This window comes from Fringilla coelebs (genome assembly GCF_963513975.1).
Source record: "Fringilla coelebs genome assembly, chromosome: 17".
NCBI classification, from domain to species: Eukaryota; Metazoa; Chordata; class Aves; order Passeriformes; family Fringillidae; genus Fringilla; species Fringilla coelebs.
The window spans coordinates 8,919,561-8,940,729 of record NC_140043.1 but is presented as its reverse complement, the minus strand read 5'-3'; the positions used below and the strand labels follow the sequence as shown (position 1 = coordinate 8,940,729).

The 21,169-nt window shown below is 45.0% G+C and overlaps 1 protein-coding gene across 7 annotated transcripts in view; it reads left to right on the top strand.

Moving 5' to 3' along the window:
* Positions 1–20,993, top strand: part of FBRSL1 (fibrosin like 1) — a 499,458-nt gene extending 478,465 nt beyond the window's left edge. For 2 of the 7 annotated variants that reach the window (XM_084216905.1, XM_084216903.1), the window contains 11 exons: positions 556–791; positions 2,874–2,924; positions 3,853–3,948; positions 7,121–7,192; positions 7,744–7,773; positions 8,620–8,691; positions 9,953–10,085; positions 13,204–13,281; positions 14,706–14,789; positions 15,804–16,044; positions 18,025–20,993. In XM_084216905.1, coding sequence (XP_084073031.1) covers positions 556–791; positions 2,874–2,924; positions 3,853–3,948; positions 7,121–7,192; positions 7,744–7,773; positions 8,620–8,691; positions 9,953–10,085; positions 13,204–13,281; positions 14,706–14,789; positions 15,804–16,044; positions 18,025–19,258 — 2,327 coding nt within the window. In that variant the 3' untranslated portion in view covers positions 19,259–20,993. Of the gene's footprint in view, positions 1–303; positions 792–2,873; positions 2,925–3,852; positions 3,949–7,120; positions 7,193–7,743; positions 7,774–8,619; positions 8,692–9,952; positions 10,086–13,203; positions 13,282–14,705; positions 14,790–15,803; positions 16,045–18,024 lie in introns of all 7 variants that reach the window. The other 5 variants (XM_084216907.1, XM_084216906.1, XM_084216904.1 and 2 more) reach the window with 4 other exon arrangements.
* Positions 20,994–21,169: the final 176 nt, after the last annotated feature.

Sequence of the window (21,169 nt, the reverse complement as noted above, 5' to 3'; positions counted from 1 at the left end):
GCGTGCTCCCAGGGGTGAGGCTGGATCCCTGGGGCGTGCTCCCAGAGGTGAGGCTGGATCCCTGGGGCGTGCTCCCAGGGGTGAGGCTGGATCCCTGGGCTGTGACCCGGGGGTGAGGCTGGATCCCTGGGCTGTGACCCAGGGGTGAGGCTGGATCCCTGGGGCGTGCTCCCAGACACGCCTGGCTCAGCAGCCGGGGAGGAGAGGCGGGTGGCGCGGGCGGGCGGGCGGCGGGGCGGAGGCGAGCGAGCCCCGATGATGTTTTCTGCTGTGATGACTCATGGTGTTCTCTCTTGTCTTTAGATACCAGCCTGTTGATATCATTCAACCAACCAATCATGTATTGCCAGCCTCATTCGGGGATTCTGATTGGTACTTTGTCACAGGCATCTCTCTTACCTCCACCAATGAGTCCTCACGTAGAAAACCACCACAGCATGACCTGCAGAAACAGGGAATGCCAGGTGAATATTGACTCTTTCTCCTCCGTCTTTGTGGTACTCACAGGCCCACGGGCCTCTGTGTCTTTTTTTTTTCTCTCTCTCTCTCCTCTAGATCACGAACTGCTCAGGCAAGAGCTGAACAACCGGTTTTTGGTTCAGAGTTCGGACCGGGCCGCTGCCTCACTTGGCCCGGTGCCGCTGCTGAGAGCGGAGTTTCACCAGCACCAACACACGCATCAGCACCAACACACCCACCAGCACACATTCACTCCTTTTCCATCCAGCTTGCCCCAGACGCCGCTCATGCCGCCCTCTGCACCTCCCATGGTGCGTACCCCAGCCCAAAATGTGAGGATAAGTAGAGCATCTCTGGTCAAAAAGCCTAACCCGCTCTTGTCAAACAAAACCCAGCCCTCTTCATTTCAGCCAGGGGTGCTGTCCCTGCCCTTCCCACCTGGAGGCCAGCGCTCCCGGAGGGACCCCTTTCCACCCAGAGCCCCCTGGTCCCCCGTGCTGCCACCCATGAGCAGATACAGCACCCACGAGACAAGTCCAGAATCCCTTTATTTTCCTTTTTGTGTGTCCTGCTGTGTATTTCTATTCCCCTTTCCCAGAGCCACCCGCCTTGACACATCAAAAGATGACACCGACCAGGATGGGTGGCTGCCAGCCCCAGACACTGTCTCCACAACTGCTGGGTGAAGGGCAGACCTCGCTGGCTTACCCAGAGCTCTCACCACAGCACAGCATCTCATCTGTTACCAGTTCTGTCCCTCCCTCCTAATACCTGATCTGTATTGATTTAGGCATTTTATTACTTGATTACATCAACAAGAACTAATTTGTGTGTGGCTGGTTCTGCTGGGAGAGATCCTCCTGGCCACATAATAAGCATTTGGTCATTGAATTTGCTTGTAACACAATGGGACTTTGCTGCAGCTGTTACAAAATTGTTAGGGATCTGCTACAAATGGATTTTGTCAGTACTTTAAAATGCACTCTCTCCCCATTTCTGGCAATTACTTTGTGAGATTGAAAGCACAAGATTGAGCTTTTTTCCCCCTCTCAGTTTCACACTGTGTCCAAAATGCAGAAGCAACCCTGTTTAAGGCTAGCAAAAGCAGCCTTTGGGAAGAACTACCAAGGACTCAAGGAGCATAATGCTTCCCACTTTTTTTTCCCACTGCTGGCTGCTCAGTGACATTACTGGGTTGTAATCTGCTTAGCAGCAAGACAATTAAAAGCAATATCATCCCCCCAAAATCCAGCCCCAGGTGTTTGCTCAGTGTACTTGCATGTAAACACCTTCCCTTCTATGCTTGGTCTGTGTAAAACAATCCTGAATCTTTTCTCAGAAGTCTCCTGTGTTATTTAAGAACCGTGATACCCAAGCTTGTGAACAGCTCTCTCTCCTCCCACCCATGGCCATTGATGACAGCCAACTTGCAAGGCTCTTTTGTTATATTTCAGTCACATCTTATATTCCACCAGATCAGGTCTGCTAATCCTAACACCAGAGAAGAGTGTTGAAATTACAGCTGCATGTGTTTGGTAATTTACGGTATTTACACTGGAGGGGACATGGCTCCAGTAATAACTGTAATTAATGAAATTACAAATCTACTCTCCTGCACATAGAGGAGTGTGAAACAGCAGCTGACTTGCCAAATAAGCAGCTTTTCCTGGGGTCCTACAGCTCCCTTCCCTGCCTTCCTTCCCATTCCCTCCTCCCCAGCAGAATGTACATACTGTTCAGAAATGCAATGTGTGTGTGCTTTGGGTTTTCTTCCAAGATGGTACAGGACAAACAGGGCACAGACTACAGACATGGAGGTGTTAAAACCCCGTGCTGGAATGGAAAAAGTTTACAGTCACCTTTTCTCTGGGGAGCTCCCCCTTTTGCAGGGGAGGGCGAATATATCGAGATTTGTGTATCTAAAGTAAATCAGCCCTTTTCCAAAGAATTTCAGTGCTTACAGGAACCCAGGAAACTGGGAATTGGAATTGGCTGCCCCACGGTAGATGTTGGGGTCTTATGGAAAATGTTTCTTACCTGCTAGTCTGTGATCTAGTTCAGCAATCCAGGGGCAGATCCCAGTTGTGGACCTGGAGCTGAACTTCCCTGTGTTTCACTGAGCTGCAGTATCAGGACTGCTCTCTTCCCAGAGCAGGAGCCTGGTCATGCAGTGCCTGGGACAGGGTTCTGCAGTGAGCCTTGGCAGTGCCCAGCGTGGCCTGGGGGCTCCTCTCTGTCATCCTGGGGAAATCAGTCATCTCCCTGATGGGAGAGTATGGAATAACCAGTCAGTTCTGCTCTGTTAAACGCTTACACACGGGCCATGATTATTTGTCTGTGTTGAAATCCTGATGTGTCTGCTCCTGCCAAAACCAAACTCACCTGTTTCCTTTTTTTTTCTCTTTTCTTTCCAGTTTGACAAGTACGCTCCCAAATTAGACAACCCTTACTTTCGACATTCCAACGTGAGTGCTCGCCTTCCTCCTTGGTTTCTTTGTTAATGGTTCTGCTTGCTCTTCTTTTGCTTGTTTTCAATTGATGAGTAGTGGTTTGATCCATTCATTTCTAAAGCTCTTTTTTCCTTCTTGATTTTTTATGTTTTTAAGGTACCAAGTTTTCTTTGGGCTTTTTTTTTTTTCTTTTTTTCTTTATTTTTTTTTTTTTAATTCTCTGTCTCCTGCATTTTTGCTGCTGCGGCTCTGTATGGCTGTGCCTGGGATGGCAGGGAATGCGCAGGAATTGCTCAGTCAGTGGTCACTGCAGTACCTTTGCAGCTGGTGCTTCTCCCAGTGCAGCAGCCCGGAGTGCATGGCTCTTTCACAAGGTTTTGCTCAGGTCACAGGAGTAAGTCAGACTGGTGGTTTCTTCCTGGTGCTCCCCACTGCTCCAAAGCACAAAAAAACTACATGTTTTGGGACTTGTAAAACTGCTCTGTGTGTGCTCAGGAGAGGCCTAAGCAAAATTTCACCCAGCCTACACAACTTACAAGGTGGTGTGCCTGTGGTTAGAGTGCAGTGCAGCATCTTGTGGTTCCTTCTGCTTTAAAAATTAAAGCAGGTCACATTTCAAAACAGGATCGATTTGTTTGCAACGGCAGAAAAATGCAAAGTTAATGGAAAGTGAACATAAACTCCAAATTATGCTCTGTGCTTCCTGCAATAGTCCACAATTTTTAAAGGCACACTCATTCAGCACTATCTAGAAAATTTATCAGATGAGTGCATTTTTCAAGTTTTGGCTTTGCTCTTAAAAATTTTGAAAGCAAATTTATCGTGTATTTTCACTGTGGCATTTGTTCAGCACAGTACTATTTTTGTATGTGCCAGGCTTGGCACCTACCTCCATTATTGTTCAAGTCATCCTGTGACATAAGCATCTCTTTTTCTTTTGTAGTTCTTTCCAACCTATCCTCCAGCAATGCCTGGAATGCCACCCATGCTTCCACATTCAGGTCCCTTTGGGTCACTTCAGGGAGCATTTCAACCGAAGGTACAAACTTCTTCTTCTGAAGGCTTTGTTCTTTTGCTGGGAGAGAAACTGTGTTCAGAGTCTTGTCTCTGGTGATTTTGCAGCACATGATTTGACTAGCAGAAGTGCAGCACAGGGTTGGAAAGGATCACCCCGCAGAACTGTGAGCATCCTCTGCACAAAGCAGCCAACACTTTAGCAGAAATTTTCTCTTGGCACTGCAGATCCTTCCTTGGAAAGGATGTGGTGGCTCACTTGGGAGGTCTGCTGAAACTGGAGGAGACACATGCAGTGAAGTGCATTATTTTGATCGAAATATTTACAGCTCATAATAGACCGATGAGTCCCAAATCATTTTATAAATCTAATGGTCTGAGATTGCAAAAGATAAACTGTGTTTAGTCCCAGAAAAAACAAAGAGAATTTGACTGCACAAGTGTGGGAACAATAGGGAGAGACTGCTGGAAATGGGTAGAGCAATTTGAAGGAGCTGAATTTTTATTCCCAGCTCCAGCACTGTCTGACCTTGGGCAAGTTGCTTAAACCTTCTGTTCCTCAGCTTCCTCATCTATAAAGTTATCTTGCAGTGGGTTTTATACGGGTTGATTAATGCCTGCAAGCTTCTTTGAGATAATGTGTTTGAAAGGTGCACTGCAGCTGTAACATGTCATTACAACTAGCACTGATTGGCATTTGGAAATGTTGCCATCATAACCCCCATTTTTTGGCAAATTCTGTGGTGTGCACTGCCTTTTTTTTCCCCTCCCAGACGTGTTTATTTTTATTAACTATTTTTAAATGTACCAAAACTGTTAAATCTCTCCAAACAAGAAATAATGGATTGTATCTATATAGCATTTGTCTGAAAATGGAGCACATACTCTATTTGTAAGGTGACATGTTCAGCTTCCTCACATGCTGTGATTTTAGAGATTTCTTATCTTGAACTGCATTTCCATAGAACTCTGCTAGTGTGTAAGAAGGCTTGAAGGAGCAGCACTGTAGCCAGGCCATTCCTGTTTGCATTTGGAAGGTGATTTCCATATCCACACCAGGCAGGTCTGAGGGTCTCACTGATGTCAGTGGAAGTCAGTAATTAGCAACTGCAAATAAGGCCTTTTGCAACCTTCCCCCTTAACTTAATGCTTTTAATGGAAGCCAGAGGATTTCCTCAGTGCCCACTGAATCCTTGGCATTATTTTGTTTTAGGGATACATTACAAATAGCAAAGTCTCTAAAATGGCTTTGTTCAGAGGCAGTTTTGTATGTGGTGGCTGCAGGCCTAGAGAAGGAGCAGTTCATGGAAGCAGAGGGAGCAAGATGGGCAGAACATGGGCATCCCTTGATGGAATTTGTCTGCCAGTGTTAATTGTTCTTACTCTTGCAAGGGATGACAGGGAGTCCCTACAGACCCTGGGTACTCAGGGTGTGAACTTGATTTTCCAAGAAAAGGAGCTGTGGGAATATTGTGAGAAAGAAAAAGTGAGCACAGACCCTTTACATTTTTAAGCAGTATTTAATGTTGTTATAACTACCTTTTAATTCATTTTAGATACATCCAGCATTTGCTGGCTTGAGTTTAACCAGTGCAAGGTCACACTCTGGTGCTGTGGTTAATCACTGACATAATTTGATCTTTGCACAGTGCAGTATTTACATGCAATCTAACGTCTGAAAAAGAGAGGGATAGGTTGAAAAATGTATCTGCTGCTTTGGCAAGTTACTTTCCAGTTTCCCAGAGGAGGCAGAGCTGAACTCTAGGCAAAGCCACTCCAGTCATCCTTACTGCATCGTTCTTCCATGGTCTCTCCCTCCCAAGCTGTTTGACTAAAGCTTGCATAATCACTACAGACCTGATGATTTGGCTTTAGCACTCTGACTCCTGCACTTCTTGCTTTCCAAAGCAGAGATCTTGGTTTTGTTTTTCCCCTTCCCATGTCATTTGCCTACAGCTGTGCGTGTGAGTCCACTGCACATAAATCCAGGCTGACGGTAAATTTCTCAGTGAGTTTCCCCAAGGCCATTTCTCACAAGCTAAGAACTTGAAAAGGTCAGAAGTATTCAGTTTACTTTGCTGGAGGAAGCATCCACGTCTTTCTCCAGGGGACGAAGGGACAGGATGACACCATACTGTTAACATGTTGTGATCTTTCAGCTCTTGCCTGTATGAAAGCTGTAACTTATTTGCCACCTTATATCTACCTCAGCTGTCAGACAGGCCCTGAGAGCTCCAATCTGCCTGGGGAGTGCAGTGACTTACCTACACATACACACACACACTCATGAGAATTCACTTTTTAATGAGTCTGGTAGTTACATAGCCTTAGACAAAAAACATACCTTCCCTCCTACACCCAGGATTATACTCATGACTCGTACTGTTTGAAATCTGCTATAATTTGACCTAAAACATGAGTGAAATAATCTCTTGGGGAATGAGGTTTAACCCCTCTGCACTTAGCTGTGCAGAGACACCAGGTGCAGTTGCTCTGGGAGTGGGAGATGGAAGAATGCCAGAGTGAGGAGATGGATGAGTTCTTGGGGATCATTAGGACAGGACAACAGGTGGGATCCACAGATTGAAGGGATTCCTTCAATGAGGTGTTTAATTCTTGCTGGAAGATGATGGGGTAAACAATGCAAAGCTATGAAAGACCCACAAGCACCTTCTAAGGTTTCTCCTTTTTGCCTTGTGGAAGCAAATGGATGGGCTGTTGTTGGTTCAGGCATTGTGTTACCCGGCCCCAGTCAGAGAGGGGCCGTGGTCCAGTGTGTGGAATGTGGGACTGGGATGCTCAGGTTATTCTGTTCCTGTCTGAAGCCTGGAAAATGGAGGGAGTCAGGCCACCTCTCTTGTTCTCTCTCCTACCTCTGGCCTGTTTTGGCTAAAGAATAAGCTGGGGGGGCAGGGACTGTCTCTTCCCATGCACATGCACTGCACAAGGGGGTGTGATCTCAGTGGGCTTAGGGTGCTACTGGAACACTGTTACTGCTGCTCAATAATAATAAATGACATGGTGGTTAAATGCTGTTGGCTGTCAGTAAGAGATAACATTTAGCACTAATGTAGCAATATGCGTGCTCGAAGCACAGTGCAAACATGGACTAATTAATGCTGTTAACATCAGATAAAGATGTTAAATGTACTGCTGGTGTGATACAGTATTATTCACGCTCTCTTCTTGTCTTTCAGACTTCAAACCCTATTGATGTAGCAGGTAGACCAGGCACAGTCCACCATACGCTGCTGCAGAAGACTCCAGGGGTAGGCAACCATATATAAACTTCTTTTCAGCTTATCTGGGTGCACAGTAAACACAGTGATTGCTGATAAACAACGAGAGTAGCTGGTGAGTCAGTTGGCCCTTCTAGACTGGGAACATGCAGTGAGGAGAGAAGTTGTCTTTGTCTGGTGGGACAGCAATCTCCACCAGTCATGAATTCAAAGGGATGTATTGGCTTCTTTCAAAAGTCAGAGGAAAATGGGGCAGGAAACCCCTTCCATGTATTTCCTCTAGGTATTGCTTGGAGAGTACTTTCATCGCTCCATTTCAGAATAATTACAAGGTTCAGAAAAGCACTGGCACTGTTCAAGCTGCTTTGTTTATCATAAAATTCTGCTGAGTTTGGTTCAAGGAATGAAAGAGAAGTTTTAAGCCTTCTTTAAGCCTTTTAGGTTTCCTGTGTCACAGGGGACTTCTCTGGAACGTTGCTTTCTAAATACTTTCACTTGTTCAGAGGAAGGAAGTTCCCCACCTTTCTGTATATTGGCTAGTTTTAGAAAGACTGATTGTTTTATTTCTGCTTTTTCCATAGGTGTCAGACCCTTATAGGCCTCCAGTAAGAGTAAGTAAGGTTTGTGGGGGATTTTATATACATATTTATACACAGACACTTGGAATATTGTGCATGTGCTTTTGAAATTTAATACGTCCAGCAGAAAATCTCATCTTTTACTTCAAGCAAAATGTCAGTTAGCTCTCTGCCACTTCTGATTAATAGCATTTAGGTTGAATCCCGGCCTTATTTTGCATCCATTTATGTGCATTAATAGTTCACAGTATGAAATGAGGGTCACAGAAAGAAATGACTGGGAGCATGGGCAGACATTCACCAGCCAACAGATTCGTGGTGGCTTAGGTCAATGTGCTGATGTTCCACATAAACAGTGGAACAGTGAGTACCATGGCTCAGCTGAAAATAGGGACTTGTTCAGCTGTGGCACTGCTCATCCTGGGGATTGTTTGTCCCTACCCTTCCCCTCCCCAAAAGCCAGTAGCCATAATAACCACGCATGACTTAGCCTGCAGTGCAGCAGGGGTGAATGAACAGGGCTCTTTTCAGAAACAGAACTCTCAGCCATTAGTTGCTTTCTCTTAAGCATGGCATACTGTTCTTTGCTGCCATTCATTTCAGTTTGGGAAGGGGGGAGTGCAAGTAGGAAAGAACAAGGCAGGATCTCAGATGTCCATGAGATGGGGAAGATATCCCACATTCTTCCTGTTTCCTTCTTAATTTAAACATCATCTGCTGCAGTACAGCAGAAAATGTTGATCACCCATTGTGCCGTTTTAGTAATCAGCCTTTCTCATTGCTTAGCTGCCTGGCTGACAGCAAGGGAAATGAAATGTTCTATCTGATGTAGATTGCTAACGTATAAATTAATCTAAATTCTTGTGCTTTCCACTACAGAAACCCGGGAAGTGGTGTGCGGTTCATGTACAGATCGCCTGGCAGATCTACCATCACCAGCAAAAGATAAAGGTAATTCAGATGGCTTCTGGAACAAAGCCAGGTCTTTCAGCTTACAGATTGTATTTGAGTGAGCAATGGGCAGGAAGCAGTTACTGTGGTGATTCTCAAGCTTGCCTGTATTGATTAACTAATACTTACACTCCTTTAACATTTATTGTAGCAACTGTAAAGTTTATCTGAGGGCAGAGGAGCTGGGTGGAAGGGTGTACAGCCAGGAAGAGGGGAAGAAAGTGAGGGCAGAGTAATTTCCCCAAGTCAATCTTTTTTTTTCACAAAGCATGCACATTTAATGTCACTTCCCATCTGCATTAGTACCTCCTGTGGAGGAGGTAATGAAATGGCCAATGCAGTGAAGAACATTACAGAGCAGAGAGCAGCAGAGTAGATTGATAACATCAGTGTTAAAAGTTGTGGGGCTTCCTGTGCTGCTGTGATGGGGGGCAGAGGGAGGGGGTTTAACACTCGAGAGGTAACAGGATGTAGGTACCCTGGGGTGCTGCTGCAGGCTTTAGACTCCCTATGGCAGGTAGAATAGCTGATAAAAGGACTTGTGTAGATTTTATTTTTTCACAGCTCCTAGAGTAGTTTTTTTTTTCCCATTAATGAAGGCTATTCTCTGCTTAAGTAGGTGCCTCTGAAAGGGGTGTATGTCCATATATTTTTATAAGCAAATACATAATCTGTAAGCTATTCATAGGCTTCTCTGACTGAGTGCAGTTCTGGCCATGCTCACTTCTACAGGGCAAGGATAAAAACAGTCTCTGCAGGAGCCTCATAGCTTCCTTCATCCTTTGCCCCTTGCCTGCACACTGAGCTGTCCTGGCTGCAGGAAGGGCACAGGATGGGCACATCTCTCTCAAACTGGAGAGGCAGAACAGACAGCCCATCACCCAGAGCCCATCACCCAGAGCCCATCACCCAGCTCTCGAGGCTTCTCTCGGCAGTTTTGTGCCTGCAGAGCATTTTTGTCAGGCGGAGAGCACGGCTGCTCCTGGGGTGCCATGCACTCAGGTGTCCTGTTCCTGCTGCAGGCTGGGTGCTCCCTGCTGGCCTCAGCCTGGCATGGGGCAGCAGCTGAGAGGCTGCAGGGTGGGGTGGCCCTGCAGAGCCTGGCAGAGCACGGCCACGCTGCGCTGCGTGAGCGGGGACGCTGCTGTCACTGTCACTAACGCTCCTGGCAGGGCTAAGGAGCAATGAGCTTTAACTCCCTCTCTCGTTTTCCCATCAAAAAGGAAGTGTGTAATGAGATTTGTTTTATATCATTTGACAGCAAATGCAGCTGGATCCCCACAAGCTAGAGATAGGTGGTAAACTTGACCTGTTCAGCAGACCTCCCGCCCCTGGAGTGTTTCCAGGCTTCCATTATCCACAAGATCTTGCCAGGCCTCTGTTTTCTACCACAGGTAAGGGAAGATTATTCCTTCTTCATTAAAAATAAAACAAAACAAAAAACAGTCAGTGTATGTCATGCATGACTTTACAGCTACATATGCCTCAAAAACAAAAGCAAGGTTGGTTCAAGGGGTGCAAAGACACTGCTGTGACCAGGGCTCTGCCACCCCCTCCAGTGCAGGATCCTCTGCACATCACTGAGCTGCAGCAGTTGGCTCACAGTCCTGTGTGTGCAGCTGGTTCTTATCTGCCTGATTGGTAGGCTATAGAGTGATTTTTTTTAAAGCGATTTTGACAAAACACTTGAAAATGTTTCCATTGCACAGGATTGGAAGTGGCCCCAGTCTCTTTCTTGCTTTTATATTTGCCATGTTATTCTTCTCAGCTCCTCCACTCACCAAGTGTCTGTTTGTTTTCTGAAAACAAGGGGTTTTTGTAAAAGGAAAACTTCAATAACAGCATTGAAAATATCACAGAAGGTGTATTTGAAAAGTGTTTGTTCTTTAAATAGAAAATTCCTCTATGTGCTACAAAGTTAAACAAAGTCCAGGGCTTAAAATCATATATTGAATTTACAAAGAGCCCCAAATAATTACATGCAGTTTACACTGATCAATTGTTTTCCAATCTGTTGGAGGAGTAATTACAATTACACAATTACCAAAGGACAGTAACCTTCACTGTGTTGTTGAGGATGGCTCTGACCATGGCAGACTGCAGCTCTCCCATTCTGGTCTAGGATGCCAGCATGGATTCCTGTGGACATCTGTCTACCAAATGCTAAATGTTGTTCTTATTCTCAAACTTAACTTTCTTCTCAACTTCTTCACGTTTTCTGTCTGTGTTTGAGATGCCAAAGTCTGCATTCTGAATGAGCTGCATCAGTTGACGAGATGTAACTTAGCTCTTTATGTATGTAATTAATTGGAAAATAATGTCATTTTCTTCCCTAATGTTACTCTGGTTTTATGATGCAGTATTGCACAATCACCTTAACTCAGTGCAGACATGGTCATATTCAGCCTTGGTTCAACCCTGTGGAAATTAATGACTTTAGTTTTGAACTCAGTCCCAAAAATGACAGAAAAGCCACAGATGACAATTGAGCTGAAATTTCTCTAAGAACTGAGTTTCAAATGCAGATGCCAAATAGCCTTCAGGAACTCCACCAGTGCTTCAGTCTGTCTTTCTGCTCTGTCTGTGGATGGAAATGAAAGCATCAAATGCACATTTCTACCCCATGTAATCAGTGCTGTTACCAGCTCTACATAGGAGGGTGCTACCCTGTATTTTGGTCTCTAGAAAGGTGTTTTGATAGTACAAAGCCAAGATACTTATTGCATTTACTTGTAAATAAGCATTGCTTATTTACAAACCTCTGGCTGTTTTCCTGTGGCAGGTGTTTCCTTATCACTGTCCTGTGTTGTCATCACAAGAATCTTGTTTCATATCTGGTTTTGCTACTGTAGGCTGTTCTGGACAGAATTACCCTAACAGACAGAAAAGCACCAGTCCAGTTGGTATCTGGAGTATCTTCCCTTAAAAGATGCAAGCATGGCTTGCTTTGTATTTGTAAAAGCAAGAGGGAAAATAGTATGAAATAGAAACATTAAAGAAGGCAAACTAATAGAAAACTTTCAGTAGAGAGAAACAACCTTACAACAACTTGTCTGTGAGTATATTAATCACAAGAGCCATCACACAGTAAATCCAGGTAAAGAGTGCTGTCAGTGTGAGCAAACACTGCAGCTGGAATACTTGGAGGAATAAAGCTTTTACTCTGGAATATCTGAGGCATTCTTTTCACCTTACTGAGCACGTGTGCAGTGGGTGTGAATCATTGGTTCTGCTGCATTGCCTGGTTACTGGGGGAGACATAAGTTATCTTAGGGCCACCTGTCTCCAGGAGGGATGCTGTGCTGCCTGGCAGACAGTCTATTTAATAACAGCCTGACAGCCTGCAATGCTGCTCCTGGCTTCCTCCAGAGGATTTTTTATTATCAGCCCATGTAGTGGAGTTTGTAAGCCGTCTCCTTTGAAGAAATCTCCCATCCATTATACACCTTCTGAAATCTTAAAGGATTAGAAAGATGACAGTCTCCATCCATCTTGAAGCATTGGAGCAGTCAGAATGTTTATAGAGAGGTACTGGATAGGTCTCGTTGCCGTGGTCTCTCTTAAGTTTCTTCAACTCATTTTCTGGCTGCTTGGGTTTGAGGTGCCCAGGCTGGTGAGGGACACAGAGCTCTGTCTCCCTCTCAGCTTTCACAGTTTGCTCATGTTCTGGACACAGCAGTGTGTTTCACAGCAGCCATCAGGGGTTGGGCTCTGTCTCCAAGCAAGGCCAGGTCAGAGGCTGACCAAGTACCCCAGTGACAGGTGACACCAGTGCTTCTCACTCTGAAGTTGTGAGCCTGTTCACATTCACACATGCCTGCCTGCCAAGGAAGAAAAACTCATTTTCTGCTCTGAAAAGAGAGCAGAGTTTCCTGCATGAGCCTGGTCCTCCTTGAAATACAGGGCAGACCTGCTTGTTTCAGCCCTTCCTTCCCATCTCCTCAGCCTGGTGTAATCCAGCATACTCAGCAGTGGTGTTCTTTCCCACGAGGAAGTGTGGCACCATGGCAATGAGCAGTGTCTAGAAAAGGGAAAAAAATACCAGGGGGGAGCCTGTGGATGCAGAGACAGAGGTGAGAGTGTAGCTGCAGCTCTCATGGGAGAAGCATGACTGATGTTCCCTGTGTGTCTGTCATTAAGTGGTGTTCACACAGACTGATCAGTCACCTCTGAGCACCTTCTGGCTGGGCCCATAACCTGGGCTGGCCCTTTTTCATGTAAACATGGAGTAATGACTGAAAATGTCACACAAAGAGCTTGGCTTCCCTGTCCCTGCAGGTGAGCAGCAGCTCTCAGTGCAAGGTCTGCTCCTGCCCCCAGTGCCCTGTTGGACTCCTTGGTAGGGCTCTCAGGGAGATCCATGTTGCTCACTCAGCCAAGGTTTGGGGTCTTCCCCTGCCTTTGTTGTCTAAGTGTGGTGATGTGGCCATCACTCTTGAGTGTGATGCCCAGGAGCTCTGTGCACACAAGGAGTCACCTGCCCTGAACTAAAAAGGGACCTTGTTCTCACAGGTGCGACGCATCCAGCCACCACCCCTTTTGGTCCCTCACCTCACCACAGCAGCTTCCTGCCTACAAACCACTTGGCAGGTAAGTGTAAGGAGCCCTGCCTTCACCTCTGTACCTCTGCCCCCTTCCTGGCTCTCAGTGTGGTCCTGCACTAGGGGAGAGAAAAGGCTTAAAGTGCCCGAGGATCCCAAAGCTGGCCAGCTTCTCATCCCTGCCAGCTCCCAGCACGGGCCCTCCCTGTCCCCCAAAGGAGAGGGCAGTGCAGAGCTGTCACATCTGTCACTGCACCAGAGCCAAAATGTGACCTGTAGAGTCCTGTGCTCCTGAATGTGCCTGAAGAAATGGGGGAAATTTATGCAAAGATACCTCAGACAAGCCTCAGCTTAAAATGGGCTCCTCCTGTACCATTTTCCACCTATGAAAGGTCTTGACTAGGTTCTTTAAAAGAGTTCAGGGAACAGTTCCTGGCAAGTAGATGTTCTTCACATTTTGCCAGACTTTCAGTTTCCTAATTGGCAGTAAGTAGAGCCTGATTCTGTCAAATTTCCTCATTTTAGAAGCTCACAAGCAGCTCATTGCCAATTAAAGTTCAAGCTCTGTTGATTAATGTTTTAGTAACATTCATCCAATCAGTAAATGTGGCATGCCACATGACCTAGTAGACTTTTTTCTCTTGCAAATAGCCAGATTTACATCAATTCCTGAACATTCTGTCAAAATTAACTATCTCTACTGAGTCACTCAGCCACTTCAGATCAAAGAGGAAGGGCAAGAACTGTTTTAAATAATTAAATAAGCAAATAAGTGTTTGCTTTAAGATACAAGCTATTTGTGCCATTTGCCTTGATATTTTAAATGTGATATCTGTGAGGAAGTGGAGAGCAGCATTACCTCCTGTAACATGGCAAGTTAAAGGCTTGAAGGGGACAGTGAAAAAGCCAGTGGGCAGGAGGAGGAGTTGTTTAGAGATGACCAGTAGGAAAGAAAACAGGTACACTGGTAGGATTTAACCCATAGCTGTCTCTGGAGTGTGGAAACCTGAGATGGGCTATGTGCTCTCAGAGAGGAACCTCTTCTGGTGATGGGTGCCTTTACTGGAAAAAAAGTGCAGAAACAAGACAGTCATCTCCTCAGTGCTGGCCTAGGGGCCTGCTGAGATTCTTCTTTCAAGGCAATTGCAATGTTTCTACTATTAGTACTGATAAGGAAAGAGAGTTATAGCTCAGCAGCCACCCTAATTTCAGCTATTAGACCTTAATTTCTAACTCACTTCTGACTCCCATACAAAAGTTTATTACAGCACCTGTTTGCAGAGTGAGCACTGAATCCCTTCTCCATTTTAACATGATGGGAATTTTCTGTGCAAAGAACCTTGCAATGAGAAGGATCAGCTTAAAGTCTGGCCTAATCCTACTTGGATTCAAACCGTTAAGAAGGGGAGGGGTGTGTTTCATTCTCCAACATTCTTGGCTAAATGCCTGCTAAATCCCTGTTTGCCTTTCCAGATCCATTTAGCAGGTCAAGCACCTTCAGCGGCCTTGGGAACTTAGGCAGCAATGCCTTTGGAGGATTAGGCAGTCATGCTCTGAGTAAGTACTGGCTGGGTTACTGCAGACAAACATCCCTTCCAGAAAAGCCACATGCTAATATTTACAGCAGCTGGTGGTAGTTTTTAAAGAAGTTTAATTCCTAACCTCCATTCTCCTATCTGAAAACACTGCACCTAAGATTTCCAGGTCTCTGCGGTGGGAGCTTTTCTGCATGTCACAGAGATCAGTAGCTGTGCCCTGTGCCTCCTCACTGCTGAGGGTTGGTACCTTGAGTGCTCAGAGAGGCACTGGAGCTGCAAAACCCCACTGAGCTCTGGGACCCTGTGGGCACCTGAAGTAACACCCTTCACCAGCGAAGATGCACAGTGGAGCAGCTATTGATACTTCTAAATTGTGTAGACGTCATCTGTAACTGTTGGCTGAAGTTTAAATTACCTGTGTAAAATAATTCTACCTCAAAAACATGTTACCTGTAGGTGAAACATGCTTGAGAGCCACACATAAGAGAGCACATAAGAGAGCATGCTTGTGCATCTCATGGTGCAACAGGAATCAGCTGAAGATGGATGGAGGAAAATCGAGTGACTGTTCTGAAAAGCCTACAGCCAAGCTCTGTGTTTATACACACACATACATACCACCAAATAGTCTGGGTTCTTCAACAAAAAAAGTCCCTGAAGCCTCAGTTGCAGGCAGCTGATTGCTTGTAACTAACCACAAATTAAAGTTTCTGCCAGAGAGAGGAGCTGAGGAAAAATACTGCTTTTGTGCTGGAGCCCTTGCCTGGGGTGGGGGGAGAAGAGAAGCTGGGCATTTTCATTAGTCTCCGAGTTATTGAAATGTATAAAGCTTCCTCCAACAACAGCCTTTAAAGAGCTGGTGGATCTTACACCCAGTGTTGGAATTATCTGTCTCCACTCACTAGTGGCTCCCCCTCACCATTAAAAAGCCTTAAAAGGAGAGCTCTGGTTGTGACTAATATTGTGAAAAATGTCTGTATAATGATTGGCTTTGAATTATTTTTAACTCTTCCTCCCCCTGCCATTATTCTAGCTCACAACAACATTTTTACTCACAAAGATGGCCCAAACCTGCAGAATTTCAATAACCCCCACGAGCCATGGAACAGACTGCACCGGACCCCGCCGTCCTTCCCAACCCCTCCCCAGTGGCCCAAGCCCTCGGATTCGGAGCGGAGCTCCTCGGTGACAAACCACGACAGGGACAGGGACAGGGAGCGGGAGCCCGACAAGAGGGACCTTTCTCTGAGCAAGGACGACAGAGACAAAGAGAGGTGAGCACTGTGGGCTCCTGGCCACTTCCTCCTGGGACTGCTTTTCCTCTGTGTTTTTTCTGTTTCCCTAAAATGTTGCTGATCCTTAAAGGTCTTTTCGTCAGATAAGCACAAGTGCTGGCAACACCAAAAAAAATTCCTCTTTGCCTTTTAGGACTTATCTTCTGTGGAAATACAGTAACCCAGTCCCTGCTGGTCAGTTAACAAATCACACCAGGCTGAGAAATTGAGTCTGTTGCTGTGTTTTCAGTGCACTGAAAACTTGGTTGTTTTCAGTGCAGCTGCTTTAGGATTGCCGTGTATTCTGGAATTGTGACGGGTCCTTTGGAGGCAGTCATAGTTCTCATTAGTGTACAGATATGCTGATGAATTCAAATGTTAGCTGGACATTAAGGAGATAACAATGCAAATGCCTGTATCTGGAGCAGTGTGCAGGAATCCATTAGCAAAACTGATTTTAAAAAATTGCATTGTGGGCAAATCCTGATTAAGGATGACAGGCCTGTATCACCTGGGCTATAGCTACTTCATTAGCTCCCAGTTATATGATTTTGAAGCTGTGAAGCCCTTTATATTTCAGAGCCCAGTTGTCTCCAACAGGCTACTTCTTTGTAGGCAGTAACCACCTGCAAGCTTAGATGTGCGTGCTTGACTAGTGATAGAGGTTCATAGTTTGCTGGAGTGCTTTTAATGAGATCTTCAGGCAGTACCTGTGAACAAGATTATATGGAAGCAATAGGCTGAAAATCTTCTTGCTTTACATGTTAAATTGTCTGACATCCTTGCACAGATTTCCTTCAGGTAGGGAAGGTATCCCTTCTTGGCTCTAATGGAATTCATTTGCAGACCAAGGTTACTTTACTCTCAGGAGTGTTCACACAGGGGTTAACAGCTCTATTACACTTCTATTAATTTAGCTTAAGCTGTCCCCAGCATCCCTATTTGGCCATGGTTTTAATAAACCACATCCTTGACCAGCAATCAGGAATACCACAGAGGAAGAAAGCTCAGTTAGCAAATGTAATCATAAGGGATAAATACCTACACAGCTCCCCAAAACATCTCCAGCTTTCAGCACTCAGGTCTTACAGCTCTCAAAAACAAACACAACATAAAACTTAGGCAAAGTGAGTCTCTCAGCTGCATAATGCAGTTCTCTCAATCACACGATCATATTTTGCATTTAAAGTGTCTCTCATTCAGAGCAAAGTGCTTTTAGAAGGTGAGCATTATTTATTCCCCCGTTAAAAAGGTGGGATTAACTGTGACTAATTGGCTCGCTCAGAGGCAGAGGTGCAATTGGAAATGTAAACCTTTGTGCCTCTCTTTCTAAACCATGGATGTTGTCATCAGACCCCTTGTTTATTGCAGCAGGTCCTCTTGAAACACAGCTCAGTTGCTCAGTTCATGGCTGATTCAAGGGTGTTTCTCCTGAAGCATCTGGCTTACCTACAGGAACTGCCGACAACAAGAAGTCTTGCAGTTCTGTAGGAAAATCAGCTTCGCCTTATGGCTGCTTCCAGACAATGAGACTGGAATGCATACATTTCTGTAGGCTTCTGTTTTGTGTGCCTGGATCCATGTTTCAGGAAAGGAACCCAAGTTTTACAGCTGAGAAGGTCATTGCCTGGCAGCAAGATGTATACGTGAGCACACAATAAGCTTTTTTAAAAGAAAAATAAGCTGTCTAGAATTCTTCTTTCCTTACATTTCTCAGTGAAATGGTCTTAGGGTGAATATAGCATTCTTCCAGCCACATCCCCAGTTTAGTCCTACATTTGTGAACATTGAACTTTTTTTGTCTTTAAAGTATGTAAAGGCAGATTGTGCATATTGCTTACCATAGCATTCAGCTGTAGCTGATGTTTGTAAAGCTTTCCAAATCCTTTCCTGAGCAATCTCAAAGTGTACAACTGGGCACAGCACTGAGCATGCCCAACATCACACATAACCAAGGATGTGCCTTCTATCTTTTTACAGAGACCTCATGGATAAAAACAGACATTCGAACAGATCCTCGCCGGCATCCGCCCCAGTGACGCACCAGATCAGCAATCTCATCCGCAGCAACAGCCAGAGCTCCAGCGAGCCCATCAGGCAGGTCAGCCTCGGGGACAGGGAGAGGTCCAAGGAGCCCGAGAGGGAGCACCCTGACCGGCTGAGAGAGCCGCCCATAGCTGAACACAAGATCAAAGAGAGCCGTTCCCCAGTGAAGGAAACTCCAAGCCATGATAAGAGACCCTCTGAGGACAACACAAAGCCAGTAATCCAGTCTGTATCCCCATACAGCAAACCTGCACTAAGTGAGAGCCTGAAGCTTACCAATCTAATGAGCAAGGACATGGAGAGAAAGACAGAGCTTCCCAGCGACCTCCAGAAGATTAAGAATGACATCAAAGTCAAGGAGGAGAGGAAGGAAGACAGCGATGTGCTGGTGGTTGGGTCTGAGCCTTCCCAGCACTCCCGGTCAGTGGAGCATCCCCCACCGCCCACTCTCCATGGATTATCATTGCCTCACTCGATGGCTGCCTCCATGCCCATCTCCATGGGCAGCGTGCACCAGATGAACAACATGAATGTCCTGGACCGCAGCAGGATGATGACCCCGCTCATAGGCATGAACCCTTTGTCAGGAAGAGAGAGGCTGCCGCATCCCGGATTCTCCTGGGACCCCATGAGGGACCCCTTGCGAGATGCCTACCGGAGCTTAGACCTGCACCGTCGGATGGACTTCCAGCTCCGGACAGATCCTATCCATAGGTTTCCTACCACCTCTGGCTTTTATGACCACGAGCGTTCCTACAGAGACAGGGAACCACACGACTACAACCACGAGAACCTTCTGGAAGCCCGCCGAGAGCAGGAGCGGTTGCGGCAAGTGGAGGAGCGCGAGCGCTTGCACTTACGGGAAGAACTTGAGCGTGCCAGAATGCACCACTTGCACTCGTCCCCCATCGAAAGCCACCTGGCACACGTGCCATCCTTCATGCCTCACTTGAGCGGGATGCATTACCCCAGACTGAGCCCATCCACTGCCATGCACAACGGGATTTTGAACAGGAACCCGCCGACCGCAGCGCTGAGCGCGCCGCCGCCTCTCGTACCAGCCAGCAGCACCAGACCTGCCTCCCCTCGCAGGACTACCCCACTCACAAACTCAGAGTCCAGGGACTATTCCCCCTCTAGGAACCCCAAAGAAGTAGAGGCACGATAGTCCCCGACATTGAATTTTAAACTCACCTGTACATAAAAAAAAACAAGCAAGCAAACAAACAAGCAAACAACAACAACAAAAAAAAACACAAACAGGAAAAGAAAAAAAAACAACAAAAAAAGAAAACGACAAACCTTTTACAAAATGCACTGCTGTAAACTTTTTTTTTTTAATGTAAAATTTGTAGAAGTTAAGCACATTTCCATAAATAACGGGGTTGGGGACTTTCCAACAAGAAGGTTGCTGAGAATGGGAATTTAATATATAGGTATTGATTTTTGGTTTTGTTTTTTGTTTCTGTGCTAAAAAAAAAAATGAGTTAAGAATATCAAGTTTGTACATTTTTTCCCAAATGTGAGAAACATTTTTAATGGATTTGTATTTTTTTTAATTTTGTGCTCTTTATTCACTTAAAAAAAGAAGAAATTTTGCTTTTGTTTTTAGTTAAATTTGCATTTTAAAGGCCTCAGATCCTTAAGAAAAAAATACCCAGGGTTTCTTAAAAGTATTATTTATGGAAATACTGTAGTTTTACAGTCCACTGTGAGGTTCCCTTCTGAGGCCAATTGATCACTTACCTTGGTACTTTGGAACCGAAGTTACAGATATATATTAAAATATTAATAATAATAATAATGTACAAAACTGTTTGTTTTTTGCCTTATTATATTATGCAGAAATTTAAGAGGAATTTTTTTTGACTTCTTGTTTTAAACAAAAAAAAAAAACAAACTGTAAATATTCTGTTAATATAAATGTACACCAATATTAAATTCTTAACATAGGTAGACTTTATAAAAATGGTTTCTAGAACCACTCTGGTTATTTGTTAACATGGTTACAACTCATACTCTTGTCACAGTCAGAAATTCACACTCAGAAAGCTCAGTACGGCATATATACTTCAACTATGCAAGAACTCGGAGGCAGGTCTTAGTGGATGTTGGGGGGAGGAAGGTTTTAAAAAAAAAAAATTTAAAAAAAAAAAAAAACAACCCAAAAACAACCAACTCGCAACTCTGGAGACAGAATGGCAATGGCATGTGAACAGGAAGAAGGATGCTTGTGTTTAACAAAAAAAAAAAAAAAAAAAAGAGAGACTGAATTTTTTTGTACAAACACAAGGGACAGTTCGTCAAGGAAAGAGAAAGACACACGCTCCTGGAAGGGAATTTTGGTTTCCTACTTTTCAAGCTGGCAAAAGCAGATGGAACTGGCACAGTACCATGCGGCAGACCCTTTCCTTATTTTTTTTTCCTTTTTTTTTTCTCTTTTTTTGTGTTGTGGGCAGGATCGCTGGCAAGCAAGGACAATTTTCCGTGGACCCCTTGTGCTAATTGTGCAGTGTTCTTATTGGAATCTGTATACAAGACAAAGTAGAATTTTAGGAGTGCAAAAAAAAAAAGTCTAATGGTTGATTAAAAAAAAAAAAAAGAAATTCTGATATATTATCTATAGTACATGAAGACCATAAGCAAATGTTTGTTTCAGTGTGGTTCTGCCTTGAACTGCTTTTTGGCATGATTTATTTTTTATTTCCAATTTTACTTTTCATCCATATGTAAATTTTGCCATGTTTTACTTGCTGTACCATCCCCCCTTCCCTTATTTTATTTTTCAGTGTCCATGTTTTATATATCCTGGGCTTTTTCTCTCTAGTTAATTCAGCCATCCGCTACTATTTTCTTGGCTCTGTAACTCTTGTTTCCCCCCCCTCCCCGTCCTCCCCCCTGCACCCCCTGTAATTTTAAACATTCAGTTTCCTTGTAGATCAATGAAGATAAATACAACATTGATTTTGGATGAAAAAGGCAGTTGAGTGTTTGTGTGTCGTAGCCAGCGCTGTTGACTCGAGGCTAATGGTTTATTGACGGCTGGGAGGAGGCAGCTGGCGGAAGGGGCTGGTGCTGG